Consider the following 18,232-nt stretch of genomic DNA (forward strand, 5'->3'; position numbering starts at 1 on the left):
CCACAAAGAACAATGCTAGACCCTATAAATTTTCTTTTTTACATAAATGACTTACCCGTAAATATAAATCATCACTCAGTACAGATAGAAAATAAAAATGCAGAAGAAATCCCCGAAAATGTCATAAAAATGCTAGAAAATCTAGATGTGTGGTTCCATCTAAATGACATAAAACTACATATTTCAAAAACACAGCTTATGCAGTTTAAGACAAAACAATAAAAAATAGATGATATTCAGATTATGCAACAAATTATGGAACTGAATGAAGCAGACTGTGTTAATTCTTAGGAATGCAGTTGGACAGAAATCTGTCATGGTCCTCACATATAGACTATTTAAAAAATAAACTGAACAGCCTGATATTTGCTATGTTAATCTTAACCAATGTCACTGCCATAGACACGAAAAAGGCAGTGTATCATAGCTACTTTAAGGCAGTAATGACATATAGCACTGTCTTTTGGGGAAATGCTAGCAATTTGACAAAAATATTAACTTTACAGAAAAAGATTATAAGAAACACGTGTAGCGCAAAGACAAGAGAATCTTGTCAGTCACTATTAAGAGATGTAAACATACTAAGCGTTCGCTCAGTGTATCTATATGAAATAATTTTTTTCACAAATAATCATCCAGAGTTGTTTGTTCCAAATAACTTTTGGAATGGATATGAAACTAGAAATAAAAAAAGTTTCATGTTTCCTACACACAGATTCAATCTTTTTGCACAGACCCCACAATATATGGGGATGAAAATATACAATAAGTTACAAAAGACAAATTTTCAAAAGATTAAAACTGATTCAGTTAAAAGAAAATGACATAGTACTCTGGTACAAACATGCTATTACTCTATTGATAAATTTTTTAATGATGATATGACAATTTGAGCAGGATAAAAACTATATATATGGTGTCCCACTTATCTTGACCACCCTCAATAACTGTTTGTCCAGGTACAGATTATAAAATGTTTCAAATGGTTCAAATGGCTCTGAGCACTATGGGACTGAAAATCTGAGGACTTAGAACTACTTAAACCTAGCTAACCTAAGGACATCACACACATCCATGCCTGAGGCAGGATTTGAACCTGTGACCGTAGCGGATGCGCAGTTCCAGACTGAAGCGCCTAGAATTGCTTAGCCACAGCGGGCGGCCAAAATGTTTCAAGCAAATGATCTTTAGCCATCAGGGGGACATCAATCAGCATGGTTGTCTTCATTGTAACTTTGTTTTTTACAAAGATATGAACATCAGTATGACTTTTTAAAATGGCACCCTGTATTTTTTATTTGGTAATTCATTTCCTCTCCTAAAGACCTATTCAAAAATGTATCACAGTGTACCATTCGCTGAAACACAATGTTATTAATTGCATAACGCAACACTGACATTGATGCTCCCAGTGCTTAATGCAGGTACTGGGGATAATGGAACACATCCACATGCTGACGTTGACAGAGGACAAATGTAAACATAAGTAGAATGGACACGTGTCATTCCATCACCATTGTTAGTTGAAGAGTTGTGTGAGTAGAATGTACACCAACGAAGATAAGGTAGAAATGCTATTCGTCTATGAGGAATGTAAGTTAGCAGAACAGAAATTGCAATGCTGTTTTCTTATGTATAGATACACATAGTGCAGTAGTTTAGTCCTTTTAAATACTGCTGTGCAGAGTAGGCACACAGTAAAGGCTGTCCTTCCTACAAACTGCATCGACATAATGTTTCTGTTGTTGTTGTTGTTGTTGTTATTGCTGAAGGTAGGTGAAATGCTATACAGGCAGTAGAACTGTACAGAGAGCAATATCCTGACAAGAACCCACCTTCCTGATGGATGTTTTCCCGTCTTGTTGCGACGCTTCAGGAAAAGGGAAGTTTCAACCCACGACAACGCAATCGTCATAGCACTCACACAGACGAAGCTGCTGAAGTTACTGTTCTTGCTTCCATTGCTACGAATCCATATGTGAGCACATGACAGCTTGAACATGAGATTGGCATTCCTAAAACCAGTGTTCATCGTATTCTTACATGTCACTGGTTGCATCATTACCATGTACACCTACATCAAGAATTGCTTGGGAATGATTTCCAGAATCGTGTATAGTTCTGTCAGTCGGCACAGCAGCAAATCCTCGCCAACCCAAACTTCTTCTCCAATGTTCTTTTTACTGAACGAATGTTCCTTCAAAACAAAGGACAGGTAAATACAAGCTGTGTTGTTGTTGTGGTCTTCAGTCCTGAGACTGGTTCGATGCAGCTCTCCATGCTACTCTATCCTGTGCAAGCTTTTTCATCTCCCAGTACCTACTGCAACCTACATCCTTCTGAATCTGCTTAGTGTATTCATCTCTTGGTCTCCCTCTACGATTTTTACCCTCCACGCTGCCCTCCAATACTAAATTGGTGATCCCTTGATGCCTCAGAACATGTCCTACCAACCGAGCCCTTCTTCTGGTCAAGTTGTGCCACAAACTTCTCTTCTCCCCAATCCTATTCAATACTTCCTCATTAGTTATGTGATCTACCCATCTAATCTTCAGCATTCTTCTGTAGCACCACATTTCAAAAGCATCTATTCTCTTCTTGTCCAAACTATTTATCGTCCATGTTTCACTTCCATACATGGCTACACTCCATACAAATACTTTCAGAAATGACTTCCTGACACTTAAATCTATACTCGATGTTAACAAATTTCTCTTCTTCAGAAACGCTTTTCTTGCCATTGCCAGTCTACATTTTATATCCTCTCTACTTTGACCATCATCAGTTATTTTGCTCCCCAAATAGCAAAACTCCTTTACTACTTTAAGTGTCTCATTTCCTAATCTAATTCCCTCAGCATCACCCGACTTAATTAGACTACATTCCATTATCCTTGTTTTGCTTCTGTTGATGTTCATCTTATATCCTCCTTTCAAGACACTGTCCATTCCATTCAACTGCTCTTCCAAGTCCTTTGCTGTCTCTGACAGAATTACAATGTCATCGGCGAACCTCAAAGTTTTTATTTCTTCTCCATGAATTTTAATACCTACTCTGAATTTTTCTTTTGTTTCCTTTACTGCTTGCTCAATATACAGATTGAACAACATCAGGGAGAGGCTACAACCCTGTCTTACTCCCTTCCCAACCACTGTTTCCCTTTCATGTCCCTCGACTCTTATAACTGCCATCTGGTTTCTGTACAAATTGTAAATAGCCTTTCGCTCCCTGTATTTTACCCCTGCCACCTTTAGAATTTGAAAGAGAGTATTCCAGTCAACATTGTCAAAAGCTTTCTCTAAGTCTACAAATGCTAGAAGCGTAGGTTTGCCTTTCCTGGATCTTTCTTCTAAGATAAGTCGTAAGGTCAGTATTGCCTCACGTGTTCCAGTGTTTCTACGGAATCCAAACTGATCTTCCCCGAGGTCGGCTTCTACCAGTTTTTCCATTCGTCTGTAAAGAATTCGTGTTAGTATTTTGCAGCTGTGACTTATTAAACTAATAGTTCGGTAATTTTCACATCTGTCAACACATGCTTTCTTTGGGATTGGAATTATTATATTCTTCTTGAAGTCTGAGGGTATTTCGCCTGTTTCATACATCTTGCTCACCAGATGGTAGAGTTTTGTCAGGACTGGCTCTCCCAAGGCCGTCAGTAGCTCCAATGGAATGTTGTCTACTCCGGGGGCCTTGTTTCGACTCAGGTCTTTCAGTGCTCTGTCAAACTCTTCACGCAGTATCATATCTCCCATTTCATCTTCATCTACATCCTCTTCCATTTCCATAATATTGTCCTCAAGTACATCGCCCTTGTATAGACCCTCTATATACTCCTTCCACCTTTCTGCTTTCCCTTCTTTGCTTAGAACTGGGTTTCCATCTGAGTTCTTGATGTTCATACAAGTGGTTCTCTTATCTCCAAAGGTCTCTTTAATTTTCCTGTAGGCAGTATCTATCTCACCCCTAGTGAGATAAGCCTCTACATCCTTACATTTGTCCTCTAGCCATCCCTGCTTAGCCATTTTGCACTTCCTGTCGATCTCATTTTTGAGACGTTTGTATTCCTTTTTGCCTGTTTCATTTACTGCATTTTTATATTTTCTCCTTTCATCAATTAAATTCAATATTTCATCTGTTACCCAAGGATTTCTACTAGCCCTAGTCTTTTTACCTACTTGATCCTCTGCTGCCTTCGCTACTTCATCCCTCAAAGCCACCCATTCTTCTTCTACTGTATTTCTTTCCCCCATTCCTGTCAATTGTTCCCTTATGCTCTCCCTGAAACTCTGTACAATCTCTGGTTCTTTCTGTTTATCCAGGTCCCATCTCCTTAAATTCCCACTTTTTTGCAGTTTCTTCAGTAAATACAAGGAACATACATTATTGGTATAGTGACAACCCATGATCAGCATCAATGGAGGATTAACATCTGGTGTGGCATACTTGGTACTACAATTATTGGCCCATATTTCCTCAATGGTAGTCGAAATGGCACAGTGTATGCCAACTTCCTCAAATGAATTCTTCCTCCTCTTCTGGATGAATTGCCGCTAAGAACCAGAATGCTTATGTGGTATCAACATGATGGCTGTCCAGCACATAATGCCTTGGTGCACGTCATGTTCTGAACCAAAGGTATGCTACCAGATGGATTGGTCAAGGAGGAACAGTTACTTGGACTGCTAGGTCTCCTGATTTAAATCCTCTGGACTTTTTTCTTTGTGGAAGCATTAAAGACGTTGTCTATCGTGATATTCCCAGAGGACGTACAGGAACGTATCATGCTTGCTCGTAATTCTCTTCAGCAGGCAGCAAATTCAACGAGGTGCACCAGTGTATCGGTGTCCAGGGTCACAACTTTGAGCACCTCTGAATATTCTACTCCTGGGCAATGGTATAGGAGAGTGAAAGTCAATTTTGTGTTATGTTTTTACCTGGTTTTCATTTGTTTCCTGACAGCCCCAGCAAGTGGACGAGTTTGTGATCCCAGGCTCAAAGTCAATGTTGTGTTATGTAATTAATAACATTGTGTTTCAGTGTATGGTACACTGTGATACGTTTTTGAATACATCTTTAGGAGAGGAAATGAATTACCGAATAAAAAATACAGGGTGCCATTTAAAAAAGTCGTGCCGCTGTTCATATCTTTGTAAAAAACATGTTGTGTTGTTGTGGTCTTCAGTCCTGAGACTGGTTTGATGCAACTCTCCATGGTACTCTATCCTGTGCAAGCTTCTTCATCTCCCAATACTTACTGCAACCTACATCCTTCTGAATCTGCTTAGTGTATTCATGTCTTGGTCTCCCTCTACAATTTTTACCCTCAATGCTGCCCTCCAACGCTAAATTTGTGATCCCTTGATGCCTCAGAATGTGTCGTACTAACTGGTCCCTTCTTCTTGTCAAGTTGTGCCACAAACTCCTCTTCTCCCCAATTCTATTCAATACCTCCTCATCAGTAATGTGATCTACCCACGTATGTAAAAAGCATACCTACAACAAAGGCAATTATGCTGACTGATGTCCCCCCTGATGGCTAAAGAACATTTGCTTGAAACACTTTGAAATTTGCATCTGGACAAACAGTTATTTACGGTGGTCAAGATAAATGGGACACCCTGTATATTTCTAGTAAATGTTGTATTCCATGTACAACCTATTTTAGTTATAAGTTTGATAATTCTCCTGTAAAATAAATAAATGATTTGACATGTTGTTACAAGACAATAAAATTCTGATTCTGAAAATAGAAGACATTAAAGAAATCATGCATGCACTTGAAATTAATCATCTTTCTCTCAAGTACAATTGTCTTTAACTATCCTAGGCAGAACATTTTAAATACACCTTCTGCTAATTAGAACATGAAATGACAAACAGCAGCAATATTTAATTTTGAAAAACAGGCAGAAAAGAAAGTGTCTTCTTTTACCCATGTGGGATTAAAGGGCACAAGATTGTTCCTCTAATGCCATAGGCTATGATGACCTTTAACTTGACAGAAGAGAGACTGCAACAAAATTTCGGGCTGTGTGGTGAAACTGGATGATGCCATTCTGTGGACTGGCATTTCAGTTCTGGCGCATAGGCCCTGGCCTAAAAATTCATATATGGTGGCAATTCTCAAAAGCATAAAGTGCTAGATGCATACAACAAGTTTCGTAATGTGTCCACTTTTTCAATGCACTTAGTGCTTGAAGTACCCATTTGCAGCAACTTTATGCGTGTGTAGCCCATTGCATAAAATCATGTAGATTATTGTCTTCTCTATACCAGAATGGTGCTGTAATTCCCGCAATGTCTGCCTTCTGTCATTCTCCAAGCATTGGGTGACCTGGGTACGAGCACAGTCCATAGGCACACTGACAGGCCACCCGGATCGGTTCATGTTGGCCATGGCAGCTCTGTCACACCTGAATTCATCTACCCACCAAGCAACCATTTGATATGGTAGAGCAGCATTTCTTATCACTTCCACAAGCCCCTCATAGCATTGACGCACATTCCTTCCACGGTGAACTACAATGTTTATGTATGAGCCCGTTCAAGTCAAGTAACATACATCCTGAATGGTTGCACAACTCACACTGTGATCTCTCTTCACTCTTTGTTCTCCTGGAAAGGACCGCTGTCTAGCATCACATCACATTACTGTGGATTCTTGGGGAGACTCCTGATGCCACAGAATGCGTGTAGTCTGTAATGTACTATTGTGTACTGTTGCAACTGACATTAAAACACATTTATAATGATAAACTTCCTTTCATTTTTTCTCTCGTGCTATGTCTATACAGTGGTGTATGCGCTCATCCATCTCCCTACACGTAATATTTACATATGAACTAACCTTCAAATGGTTCACATGGCTCTGAGCACTATCGGACTTAACATCTGAGGTCATCAGTCCCCTAGAACTTAGAACTACTTAAACCTAACTAACCTAAGGACATCACACACATCCATGCCTGAGGCAGGATTCGGACCTGTGACCGTAGCGGATGCGTGGTTCCAGACTGAAGCGCCCAGAACTGCTCAGCCACACCAGCTGGCAAAACTAACCTTCCATTTGCATATTTCAGAATTTTTTAATTGTTCAGCATCCATGAGTGTTGCAATGACCCTCATATGTTTGAGAGCATTTGATTATTTATGGTATTCTCTGGCATGCTTTTGCCTTTTGTTGAAATGATTTTACATCTCTTATCTCCAATAACAGCAGACAATTATGCAGGTTGCAATATTTAGCTCATACATTTGTCAAATTAACTATTCCTTGCTACCTCAGAATGTTTTCTATTGTTGTTTAAACTATTAGCTATTTGTATTTCAGAATTAGTCTATGTTGGTGGCAGGCAGTGTAAGTAATTTCTTACTCTTGAACATCTCTTTACATGACTCACGGTCACTGAGGATTAAAACTGCCTCTTTTTTTCAAAGAGAAATACAATGTTGATATCCCTGGTTGCACCACAACCCATACTTCAATTACATAAGTGAGTTATGTGTACACTAGTGCAAAATACGCCATATACAGACTGACCATAATGGCATTCTTTATATGTGACACATCTTTTCACAGTCCTTTGTACTCGTAATAATTCTCTCTTGCCATAGTCCTTTGTTCCTATCATAACTGGGTAAGAGTAGCAATCCAGTAATGTTGTTGACACCCTACAACACGTACCAGCCCACAAGTAACTAATAATTTGTATTTGCAGCTGCAACATATTAAATGGAAAGCATTTTTTTTTGCCATCAGCTGTATATATTTAAATTTATTCTTGACCGGTTTTAGTTATTTTAACCTCCATCACTGGAAGAAAAATTATCCATCTATTGGACCAAAACTGAGAAACATGTGTTTTTTATCTAATTGAAGTATAATGTTGCATCCATTGATGATGGTTGAAATACTGAAACCAGTCAAGAATAAATTTAAATATATACAGCAGAAGGTGAGGAAAAAAACTGCTTTCCCGTAAGTAACTAACTGATTGCTATGTGGTTTCTAAACCTGATGGTAACAGTGGAACTGATACACAATCACAGATGGAAAGTCTCCCCAAAAGATAGAGTCCACATAATTTGGTATTTGCAGAAACTGAGCAAAGACTATGAGAGACCAGAAAGACGCAAGCAGGTACTGTATTTTCTACTTGAAGTTTTTACAAAACTGTAGAATATACATAGAGGAAAGTATGTTTTCTATGCTTGTTACATTCTTCTGTATGTTCAGCAGTACTGTGTGGTACAAACAAATTAACTAATCTTATGAATACTGTCAAACAATGGAAACTCCAGATAGGAATATCAACAATGTAGGAAAAGACAGATTGCTACTTACCATAAAGGATACATGTCAAGTTGCAGACAGGCACGATTAAAAGACACATACATAAAACTTTTGGCCACAGCCTACATTGGTAAGAGGGAGTCACACACACCATTCATACACATAAGCAAGCACATATCACACACATACAACTGCCAAATCCAGCATCTCTGACAGTAATGCAACTATCACAAGAGATGTAAGCAGCACACTCGAGAGGGCGGGGAAGGTGAAGGGTTAGTAGTGTACGGGTGGGGAGAGAAACGAACACTCTCTGGTTGAGTGTACAGGGACTAGAATGCCAACAAGTGCAATGTCAGGAGGTTGTGGGGCAGGGAGGTCGGAAAAAGGAGGAAAAATGAGAGGAACGGAAAAGACGGGCAGGTGCATTGGCAGAGGGCAGCAAACATGGTGGGAGATGAGAATGGGGAGGAGATGATAGGACAGAGGGGGTGGGAACTGTAGGGAGAAGGTGTGAGGACAGTATGTTACCATAGGTTGACACCAGTATAATTATAGGAGCCGAGAATTTGTTATAAGGATAACTCCCATCTGCACACTTCAGAAAAGTTGGAAGTATCCAGATGGCTCATGTAGTGAAGCAGCCATTGAAATCAAGTGTGTTGTGTTCAGCTGCATGTTGTGCCACAGGTGTCTACTTTGCTCTTGGCCACAGTTTGGTAGTGGCCATTAATCCTGGTGGATGGCTGGTTGGTTGTAGTCATAGCAATATAAAAAGCTGTGCAATGATTGCAGTAGAGCTGGTAAATGACACGGCTGCTTTCATAGGTGGCCCAGCCCCTGATAGGGTAGGATAAACCTGTGACAGGATGGGATAGGAAGTGCTGGGTGGGTAGAATGGGCAGGTTTTGCACATGGGTCTTCCACAGGGATATGATCCTTGTGGCAAGGGGTTGGGATTGGGAGTGACATAGGTATGACTAGGTTGTTGTGGAGGTTGGGTCAGTGACGGAACACACTTTACGAGGGGCGGAAGTATCTCGGGTAGGATGTCCCTCATTTCAGGGCATCATGATAGGTAATCAAAGACCTGGCGAAGGATGTGGTTCAGTTGTTCCAGTTTGGGGTGGTACAGGGTGATGAAGGGGACACTCCTTTGTGGCTGGTTCTTGGGGGTAGATGGAGTATTGGGGGTGTGAGGAGAAATGGCACAGGAGGATCTGGGGGATAATGCCTGTCTGTGAAGGCCCTGGTGAGACCCTCAGTATACTGAGCAAGGGAGTTTTTGTCACTGCAGATACACTGTCTCTGAGTGGCCAGGCAATATGGGAGCGATTTTTGGTGTGAAAGGCATGACAGCTGTTAAAATGCTGGAGCCATCACAGGGGAAGGAGGTCAACATACAACAAGCTGGGATGAGGAGGACCAAGTGAAGCACATGGGGGAGAAGGTGTTGAGATCGTGAATGAACGAAGGTACGGTGCCTTGGCCTTGAGTCCAGATCATGAAGGTATCATCAATGAACCTGAACCAAATTGGGGGTCTGGTGTTTTGGGAGGCTAGGAAGGTCACTTCTAGATGACCCATAGAAAGGTTGGCATAGGAGGGTGCCATACAAGTACCCATGGCTGTGCTGCAGATTTGTTTATACACCCTCCCTTCAAAATAAGAAGCAGTTGTGGGTTAGGATAAAGTTACTACGGTGTTTAAGGAATGAGGTAGTAGATTTGGAGTCTGAAGGATATTTGGAAAGGTAGAGTTCAATAGTGGTATGACCATGAGCATGAGGGATGCTGATATATAGGCAGGTGGTGTCAACAGTGATGAGTAGGAATACAGTAGGTAAAGAGGTGAGGGTGGTAGAGAGTCGGTGAAGGAAGTGGTTGGTGTCTCTGACATGGGAGGCTACGTTATGGGCAATTGGTTGGAGATGTTGGTCAATGAGAGCTGACATTCTTTCAGTGGGGGCACAATAACCAGCCACAATAGGGCATCCAGGACTGTTGTGTTTGGGGATGTTGGGAAGCTTGTAGAAGGTGGGTGTGCAGAGTGTCATAGGGATGAGATGGGAAATGGATTCAGGGGACATGTTCTTGGAAGGGCCTAACACTTTAAGCAGGGATTAGAGTTTGTATTGGGCTTCAGGGATAGGATCACTCTGGCAGAGTTTATAGGCAGAGCAGTCAGATAACTAGCAGAGATCTTCTGCCAGGTAATCACTGCAGTTCATAACAACGGTGGTGGAACCTTTGTCTGCAGATAGGATGATTAGGTCAGGAATTGTTTTGAGGTTGTGTATGGCTGTTCTTTCTTCTACTGCAAGGTTGGTATTCTGAGTAAGGGACCTGGGGCAGGGTGGTAAGGTTAAGTTGGAGGTAAGGAATTATGAACACTGTTTCATTTATGCTGAATTTCTGTCCAGTACTAAGTGTCACACATGGATGCCAGTCATCCACAATCAGTTTGAACAGTCGCATTTGTAGAGGACATTTTGGAACACTAAAGAAGAACCATTCACCAGCACACATGAAGTGACACAAGCATTGTGCACATCTCATGCTAATGTACAGACAGTAGTCTGAGAACAACAGATACACCTACACCAACAACAGAATATCTAGGCAATAGTAGTGGAAGACTATCCAGAACAAGTACACTTTCCACAAAAGTATTTACTGTGATACACTCTCCAGCCACAGTTTTCTTCTTTGGTGTTATTTACTGACAAATGCACATTCACTCAAAACAGCATTGTGAACTTGCACACTACTCATATCTGGATGGAAAAATCCATATGTGAAAGTGACTAAAAGTTCAGTGTGAACATGTGAGCTGGGATAATTTGTAACCAGAATTCCACTGTGACAGAAACACTGAATGCACAGTGGCACTTATTTTGTTACATGCATCAGTAACATCATCAATATGTAAGCATAGGCTTCCACAGTTGTTGTCACTGTCAATAAAATTCTTCTGGGTGTATGATGGCATTGCCAACATGTACAATTCTCCATCATTTCAGCCACTGTCAGCACAACACTCAGAGGAATGCCATTTGTAGCAGTGGCTGAAATGGTAGAGATTGTTATACATTGACAATGTGGTCACATATCTAGAAGAATGTTGCTCACAGTCAATCAATGAGCTCTCTGCAGTGAAGCTGCATGTCAAAATTATTAGCCCCTTTTGTGACCTGCTGCATGGTGTGATGCTCTTGTTGGATTTCATAATAAAATGTGGAACATTGAGCCATCACCATATCGCAAATATTCTCGAATTCTGATAATCCACAGTATCAAAACCAAAAAATTTCACATTGGTTTCATCTCGAAAAATACTAAGCATTGCACAGGTGCAGTATGTGCATCCACTTTACACTGCTGGCCAAAAGGTTGCATATATCTAACTAGGATACCAAACACAACCTGAAGATGGTTTGATGCCACTGTTCTCAGACTTCATGCCACACAGTGCTAGAACTGTTTGTTTCATGGTATAAGTTGCAGCATGCCATACTCACACAACATACTAAACATTGTTGATATTTTTCAATAATTCTGAAATTACATGAAAAATTAAACTATTACCCTTCCAAAGTTGCAGCTTGAACATCATCATCATCTTCATCTTCATCTTCATCATCTTCATCATCATCATCATCTTCACTATTATCAGAGTGTGCTGTGTTATGTCTCACTGGGACTCTCCTTGATGATGAGAGATGAGATGCTCTGTGATCAGCGGTATCTGCCCCCGAAGTACTGGCCTCTTGCAGCTACAACAATATAACAATAATACACATTCTCATAATTTTATATGAAATTTATTCACAATTGTGGAATCTTTCTGATATTAGTTGCATTACGTATGAAGATATCACCTACTGGGGACACACAAAAATTTGTGCCAGACCAGGACTAGAACCTGGATTCAAGTCCCAGTCCAGCACAAATTTTCATGTTGCACCAATAGGTAATATCTTCATACTTAATGTAGCTTATATCAGAAAGATTCCACAACTGTGAAAAAATTTCATAAATTTAGTAAAACTGCAAGATCACCAATGTCTGTTTCTTCAGAAGCTGTTCAAAATAAGTCATATTCTTGTATCTCCCTATTTACATTTTTATCTTATCCTCACAGAGAAGCAACAGGACTAAGAAGGAGAAACAATTATATCATTCTTATAAAAACAGTGTCTAATTTAAATTCTGTTTAACTAACATAAGGCCAAAAAGTGAGATACATTGTGTTAAGGTTTTGTTTGTGGAGGCCCTGCCTGGATAGATGCAAGTGTTACCATGCCACTTCTGAAATTTGGGAAGGCACAGTGGCCCCAGGTAAAATCTGCCTGGCAGATTAATGATGAGGGCTGGTGTGCCGACCAGCCTATATGTGGGTTCCAGGTGGTTTCTCACTTCTGACTAGGTGCATATCAGGCTGGTACACACACTCCACCTCAGCTACACAATTTGCAAACACTTTGGAAAATGTTCTCACACTTTTATGAGGGCTAACACTAGACACAAACAGATAGGGTAAAAAAATTCCATCCTGCAGGGGAAGCAGTGATGACAGGAAGGGCATCCATCTGTCCTCTACCATGAATGTCCAGATTAACATGCTGACCCCATGAAGATATGGGATAAGTTTTTCTTTAAGGGTATAACGTCAAGAAGTGGTGATTATCCCAGTTTGTATAACAGTGACTTCTCTGGAAGCCTCACACTTTATTTGAGCTAGAGAGAAGTGAGGCCAGTAGCCACTCCTGAAAGGGCAGAAGAGTGAAACCTACAAAGATACTAAAAATCACATTTGATAAGAATAAAAATTACACCTGTTTCATAACAGCATCCTTCAATTTCAACTTTTTTAGTTAGGCACCAAGCATTGTGGACTTTTGAAGAACTGTCATTTTCGCTGATGACACAAGAATATTGATAAAACGTCCAGATGTATCCATAATTGACACAACCAGCAGTATAATGGAAAAGGCTTATAATTGATTCGTAGCCAACACCTTAACCCTCTCTTACAAAAACTCATATCATGCGGCTCCAAAAAACTAAAAATGATTTACAGGTTCTAGAAGTAGTGAAGAGTGGTTGTACACTACTTGAAACTCCAAGGACAAAGTTTCTGACTATCCAGATATACACTCCTGGAAACTGAAATAAGAACACCGTGAATTCATTGTCCCAGGAAGGGGAAACTTTAGTGACACATTCCTGGGGTCAGATACATCACATGATCACACTGACAGAACCACAGGCACATAGACACAGGCAACAGAGCATGCACAATGTCGGCACTAGTATAGTGTATATCCACCTTTCGCAGCAATGCAGGCTGCTATTCTCCCATGGAGACGATCGTAGAGATGCTGGATGTAGTCCTGTGGAACGGCTTGCCATGCCATTTCCACCTGGCGCCTCAGTTGGACCAGCGTTCGTGCTGGACGTGCAGACCGCGTGAGACGACGCTTCATCCAGTCCCAAACATGCTCAATGGGGGACAGATCCGGAGATCTTGCTGGCTTCAGTGTCCCCTCGACGATCACCAGTGGTGTACGGCCAGTGTAGGAGATCGCTCCCCACACCATGATGCCGGGTGTTGGCCCTGTGTGCCTCGGTCGTATGCAGTCCTGATTGTGGCGCTCACCTGCACGGCGCCAAACACGCATATGACCATCATTGGCACCAAGGCAGAAGCGACTCTCATCGCTGAAGACGACACGTCTCCATTCGTCCCTCCATTCACGCCTGTCGCGACACCACTGGAGGCGGGCTGCACGATGTTGGGGCGTGAGCGGAAGACGGCCTAACGGTGTGCGGGACCGTAGCCCAGCTTCATGGAGACGGTTGCGAATGGTCCTCGCCGATACCCCAGGAGCAACAGTGTCCCTAATTTGCTGGGAAGTGGCAGTGCGGTCCCCTACGGCACTGCGTAGGATCCTACAGTCTTGGCGTGCATCCGTGCGTCGCTGCGGTCCGGTCCCAGGTCGACGGGCAGTGCACCTTCCGCCGACCACTGGCGACAACATCGATGTACTGTGGAGACCTCACGCCCCACGTGTTGAGCAATTCAGCGGTACGTCCACCCGGCCTCCCGCATGCCCACTATACGCCCTTGCTCAAAGTCTGTCAACTGCACATACGGTTCACGTCCACGCTGTCGCGGCATGCTACCAGTGTTAAAGACTGTGATGGAGCTCCGTATGCCACGGCAAACTGGCTGATACTGACGGCGGCGGTGCACAAACGCTGCGCAGCTAGCGCCATTCGACGGCCAACACCGCGGTTCCTGGTGCGTCCGCTGTGCCGTGCGTGTGATCATTGCTTGTACAGCCCTCTCGCAGTGTCCGGAGCAAGTATGGTGGGTCTGACACACCGGTGTCAATGTGTTCTTTTTTCCATTTCCAGGAGTGTATACTAAATTGAGGTGGCACAAGATGTGGAAAAGTTACCAAAAAAGCTCAGTTCTGCCTGCTCTACACTCAAAAATCTCTCTCACTGTGTTGACTTTCAGAAAAGATTGCTAACATACTTCATATGCTGGCACTCAATTCTGTCCTACTGAACAATCTTCTGTGATGTTGCAGCTAAGGTATGTTTATTTTACACAAGCATGCAATAAGATTGTCATGTAATGTTCAACTGAATGTCTTGTACTAGTCTCTTCAGACACCTATGGATTCTTACACATCAATACATACACTCCTTAATGGTATTTGTTGTTAATAACAGGATGGAATTTTGGATGAAGTCAGTAATTAACAACCACAAGTAGAAACAATTTCCATATACCGGGTGATCAAAAAGTCAGTATAAATTTGAAAACTTAATAAACCACGGAATAATATAGATAGAGAGGTAAAAATTGACACACATGCTTGGAATGACATGGGGTTTTATTAGGGGAGGGGGGGGAAGCTCACAAAATGTCTGACAGATGGCGCTGGACAGCAAAATGTCAGTGACTGCACATGACAGTCGTGTATAAAAGGAGCTGTAATGAGAGAGAGAATCAGATGCACCAGCAGTCGCAGCATGTTGATGTTACCTGAAAAGGCACTTTTAGTGAAGCTGTATTATCAGAATGGGAAATGTGCTAGTTCAGTGTTACGATCCTATTGCCATAGGAAGGGGATTCGAATGGGTAAAGGTCCGTTGACAAATGCAGCTGTAGCGAGAATGATTTCGAAGTTCGAAGCCACGGGTTGTTTAGACCCGTAGTGGCCGACCACGCACAAGGCGTAATGCTGCTGAGACAGTTCAGGAATAAATGGAGACTGTAGCAGGTTTGTCTATGCACGGGGAAGTCAGCGCTCGTGCAGTCGCACATCGGACCGGCATGCCATACACTGCTGTTTGGTTGGCACTTAGGCGTACCCTCCGATGCTTTCCGTACAAAATCCATTGGCATAGTGAACTGTTACCTAGCGATATAGTGAAGCATAGGGCATTTGCGGTGTGGGCATTTCAAAAGATGGCGGTAGATGACGATTGGTTTAATAACGTGTTGTGGACCGACGAAGCTCATTTCACGCTCTGAGGGTCTGTCAACGCCCACAACTGCAGAATGAGGGCTACCGAAAATCCTAGAACTGTCATGGAAACTCCATTGCATGACGAGAAAGTCACGGTATGGGTTGGATTTACCACATCTACCATTATCGGGACGTTTTTCTTCGATGAAATGCGTGATTCTGGTTTTGTAACTGCTACCGTGATGGGTGAGAGGTATGCCGATATGTTACAGAATTGCATCATCCCCATCCTGGCTGATAAACACCTGCTGGAACGTACGATGTTTATGCAGGATGGCGCTCCACCCCATGTTGCTAGACGCGTAAAAGATCTCTTGCACGTGTCGTTTGGTGATGATCGTGTGCTCAGCTGTCACTTTCGTCATGCTTGGCCTCCCAGGTCCCCAGTCCTTAGCCCATGCGATTATTGACCTGAAGTCGCAAGTGTATTGTGATCGACCGACATCTCTAGGGATGCTGAAAGACAACATCCAACACCAATGCCTCACCATAACTCCGGACATGCTTTACAGTGCTGTTCACAACATTATTCCTCAACTACAGCTATTGTTGAGGAATGATGGTGGACATATTGACCATTTCCTGTAAAGAATATCATCTTTGCTTTGTCTTACTTTGTTATGCTAATTATTGCTATTCTGATCAGATGAAGTGCCATCTGTCGGACATTTTTTGAACTTTTGTATTTTTATGCTTCTAATAAAACCCCATGTCGTTCCAAGCATGTGTGTCAATTTGTACCTCTCTATCTACCTTATTCCATGATTTATTCAGTTTTCAAATTTTTTTTTGATCACCCGGTACTTTGAAGGTTGTATCAGTGCACCTGCCTAGACAGGAGGGGCAGGGGGGAGGGGGGGGGATTTATAAGCACCAAATATTTAAACATAAAGTGAAGGAATACATCACCTTCTATGATATATCTGAATACTTAAAAATCAGGAATGTAAATTCTGAGTAACTCCAATATTTGTATGAGATAGATACTGATTTTGCCAGTAATGACAGCTATAGTGATCTGTGTAAAATTTACATGCTTTGTTTGAACTATTAGATAATAACATCAGCCGAGTAGTACAGAAGGATGAGTAGTGTCGTTTTCCCAAAGTAGCTGCTTTTCTCCTAACATACATATGATATAAGTAGTAGTAATTATAATAATTATCTGTTTGTGTAGATTACTGCCACTCCTAATTTGTTGCTAGTATATTTAAAAAGTATGCAGTTGTTGTTGCTTCCGCCTGTTGCTGCACAACTTGACTTGTTCCACATCCCTGAAGGCCCTCTTCCATGATGGGATTGTCAGAACACAATCTGTGAATCAATGAATGAATTTAATTAAAGTTAAGTTGTATGGCATGAACGGCTGGAAGCCCTGAAGGGCAGGTTCTGCCATCTAATTGGAAATGTTTTTCCCATCCTCCATGCCTGCAGGCACGTTTCCATTGTGAAGTATAAGAATTGTGTCTGGAAGTGAATCTGTTAAATGCCCATGACTGTAATGGTGTGTGTGTGTGTGTGTGTGTGTGTGTGTGTGTGTGTGTAGCATAGTGTCGTGCTCATGTTGAAGATGATTAGAGCAGGGTGAGGATAAAATCTGCTGCTGGCACACACCCTACTCCTCGCAAAGAGTACCAAGGGGGCCATTGAGTTTAACGTTCCCATCCAATGGCTGGACTCGCCATCAACAGTGTCACATGCCCTCACTTCATGAGTCACAGTAAAGAGTTTGGAATTTAATGCAGGACAATGGTGCAAGGACTGGTGATCAGTGATTTAACTGCATCACGTCTCCTTCCCTTGCCAGCCAAATACTGGCAGAGAAAATTTCATCCACCACCAGGAGTTCAACTGGTTTACCTCTGAGTCAAGTGTCACTGCACAACTGTGTGTTAGCAACTTTAGCTATAGAGGTGGTAGTGAACGGATGAAAATGCACGAAACTCATCAAAGTTGGGTACCTTTAAGAAATAATGCAATCTGAAATTGGTTTCTACACATGAAATATAACTCTGTGTAGAAATGCAAATCTAAGAGTGTAGATGTTGTAGTATGACAAAGATTGAGACTATCATACTGTTGTCCTTCCAACTTATGTGATCATAGGTGAGCAGATAATATAATACAGATAATGTGTTATGTCATACGTATACCCAATTTGATTTTAATACATAGTTGAATAAAAAAACATCATCAGTGGCAACCAAAGACTCAAAGACTTCCAGTATAAGGAGTCACCCTCATTCTGCCAATGACGTTGTCAAAGAAGTGGAGGATGGAAGAGTTTCAGGGCAATCTCTTGCCCTTAGGAAGGGAAATTGTCCTTAAAATCTGGAAGAAACAGAAATGATCAATGGAAATAGGATGGAGATGGCAATGGAAATCACTGT

At 41.8% G+C, this 18,232-nt stretch overlaps 1 protein-coding gene across 2 annotated transcripts in view; it reads right to left on the bottom strand.

Annotated features, from left to right (window-relative positions):
• Nucleotides 1-18,232, bottom strand: part of LOC126457769 (intraflagellar transport protein 46 homolog) — a 140,815-nt gene that overhangs the window by 87,687 nt on the left and 34,896 nt on the right. For both annotated transcript variants that reach the window (XM_050094339.1, XM_050094340.1), the window contains one exon: nt 11,881-12,068. In XM_050094339.1, the coding sequence (XP_049950296.1) occupies nt 11,881-12,068 (188 nt within the window). The remainder of the gene's footprint in view (nt 1-11,880; nt 12,069-18,232) is intronic.

This window comes from Schistocerca serialis, chromosome 2 (genome assembly GCF_023864345.2).
Source record: "Schistocerca serialis cubense isolate TAMUIC-IGC-003099 chromosome 2, iqSchSeri2.2, whole genome shotgun sequence".
Taxonomy (NCBI): domain Eukaryota; kingdom Metazoa; phylum Arthropoda; class Insecta; order Orthoptera; family Acrididae; genus Schistocerca; species Schistocerca serialis.